Source organism: Sinocyclocheilus grahami, unplaced genomic scaffold, assembly GCF_001515645.1.
Source record: "Sinocyclocheilus grahami isolate Dianchi unplaced genomic scaffold, SAMN03320097.WGS_v1.1 scaffold513.1, whole genome shotgun sequence".
Taxonomy (NCBI): domain Eukaryota; kingdom Metazoa; phylum Chordata; class Actinopteri; order Cypriniformes; family Cyprinidae; genus Sinocyclocheilus; species Sinocyclocheilus grahami.
Window position 1 is genome coordinate 588,557 of NW_015505692.1, and position 1,988 is coordinate 590,544.

At 39.2% G+C, this 1,988-nt stretch overlaps 1 protein-coding gene across 1 annotated transcript in view; it reads right to left on the reverse strand.

The window, feature by feature from the left end:
- The window catches only part of LOC107554778 (dihydrolipoyllysine-residue succinyltransferase component of 2-oxoglutarate dehydrogenase complex, mitochondrial-like), a gene marked incomplete at its 5' end in the record, with an annotated part of 26,207 nt that overhangs the window by 18,511 nt on the left and 5,708 nt on the right, over positions 1-1,988 (reverse strand). Inside the window, 2 exons of the mRNA XM_016237386.1 lie at positions 463-630; positions 1,742-1,850. Coding sequence (XP_016092872.1) covers positions 463-630; positions 1,742-1,850 — 277 coding nt within the window. The remainder of the gene's footprint in view (positions 1-462; positions 631-1,741; positions 1,851-1,988) is intronic.

Sequence of the window (1,988 nt, forward strand, 5' to 3'; positions counted from 1 at the left end):
ATATTTGTAGCAATAGCCAACAATACATTGTATGGGTCACAATTATACATTTCTCTTTTATGCCAAAAATCATTAGGATATTAAGTAAAGATCATGTTCCATGAAGATATTTAGTACATTTACTACTGTAAATATATTAAAACTTAATGTTTGATTAGTAATATGCATTGCTAAGAACTTCATTTGGACAACTTTAAAGATGATTTTCTCAATATTTAGATTTTTTTTGCACCCTCAGATTCCAGATTTTCAAATATTGTCCTATCCTAACAAACCATACATCAATGGAAAGATTATTTATTCAGCTTTCAGATGATGTATACATCTCAATTTCCAAAAATGGACCCTTATGACATGTTTTGTGCTCCAGGGTCACATATCACAATACACCAATCTCAGCCTCTACTGAATGTACAGCATCTATGATGAGATTTCATCCTGTAAACGGGGGACTCTCCTGACCTGGTTTGGACTGGATGGGCTGGGCCGGCACAGGGGGTACAGGGGGCATGCTGGTGGGGATGGGCCCTCCAGCAGCAGGAGCAGCAGCAGGAGCAGGAGCAGCAGCAGGGGGAGGAGGAGCAGTCTCTGCTGCAGGAGGAGGTGCTGCTGTCGTCTTAGCCGCTCCAGCTGAAACACAGTCAGAGATGAAACCACCGCAGCACAGCAGCACTCATTTATAATAATAACCACTTCCTAGCACGGAAAGCCCAGACACTTTATTTCTGGTTATGGTTATTATGAAGACGGATATTTTAAATGGGGGGTCTTCTACAGCTAATAGCTTTAATAAAACTAAAATTTTGTTTTATACAGTTGAAGTCAAAAGTTTACATCCCCCTTTCAGAATCTGCAAAATGTTAATTATTTTACCAAAATAAGAGGGATCACACAAAATGCATGTTATTGTTTATTTAGTACTGACCTGAATACGATATTTCACATACAAGATGTTTACATATAGTCCACAAGAGAAAATATTAGTTGAATTAATAAACCCCCGGCTCTTAATGCATGGTTTCTCCTTCTGGAGCATCAGCGAGCGTCTGAAGCTTCTGTAATAGCTGCATACGAGTCCCTCAGTTGTCCTCGGTGTGAAAACATGGATCTCAGAATCATACAGTCATTGCTGGAAAGGGTTCAAATACACAGAAATGCTGGAAACCCAAAGAATTAGTGGGAGCTGGGGTTTTTTCTGAAGAACAGCAGCAGTTTAACTGTTCAGGACAAACAAGGGACTCATGAACAACTATCACTAAACACAAAAACACAGCTGTGGATCATTCAGCTAACAAGATTCTGCAAGGTGTATGCAAACTTTTGACTTCAACTGTGTTTAATTAGTATAATACTTACAATCTTACAATCTTAAACTGTGATCTTAGTCCATCATAAAAATATTAAATTACAGTATTACATGTTAATAAAGAGTTAGTTTAGTAGTTTAGTTGTTTACAAGTAAAGTTTCCTTAACTTTAATTCGATTCAATTCAAGTTTATTTACATAGCGCTTTTCACATTTCAAAGCAGCTTCACATAACAATTCTGTTATTGGTCAGAGTTAAAGCATCATCCATATGGCAGTAATATAATGGTTAGTAAACCTCATGTAATCAGTTAAACACGCACAATGAACATGTTAGGAAGTGAATTCAGCTTATGATCGTAATGATTACAATATAAGATGCATTTAGTCCAGAACACTTCGGTATATATATTAGCAAAAAGAAACATGGCTGACCTCCTTTCTTGAGTTTGAACAGAGGAGTTCCTCCTTCCACTTTGCCTCCGTCAGGAACCAGCAGCTCCTCGATGACTCCTGCAGCTGGAGAGGGAACCTGCACCGACGTCTGCAGCACAGACACAACTCACCTTAACTCAACACCACACACACACACTCTCTCACTCACTCGCACGCGAACACACACACTCACTCACTCACACACTCACTCGCACGCACACACACACACTCACACACTCACTCGCAC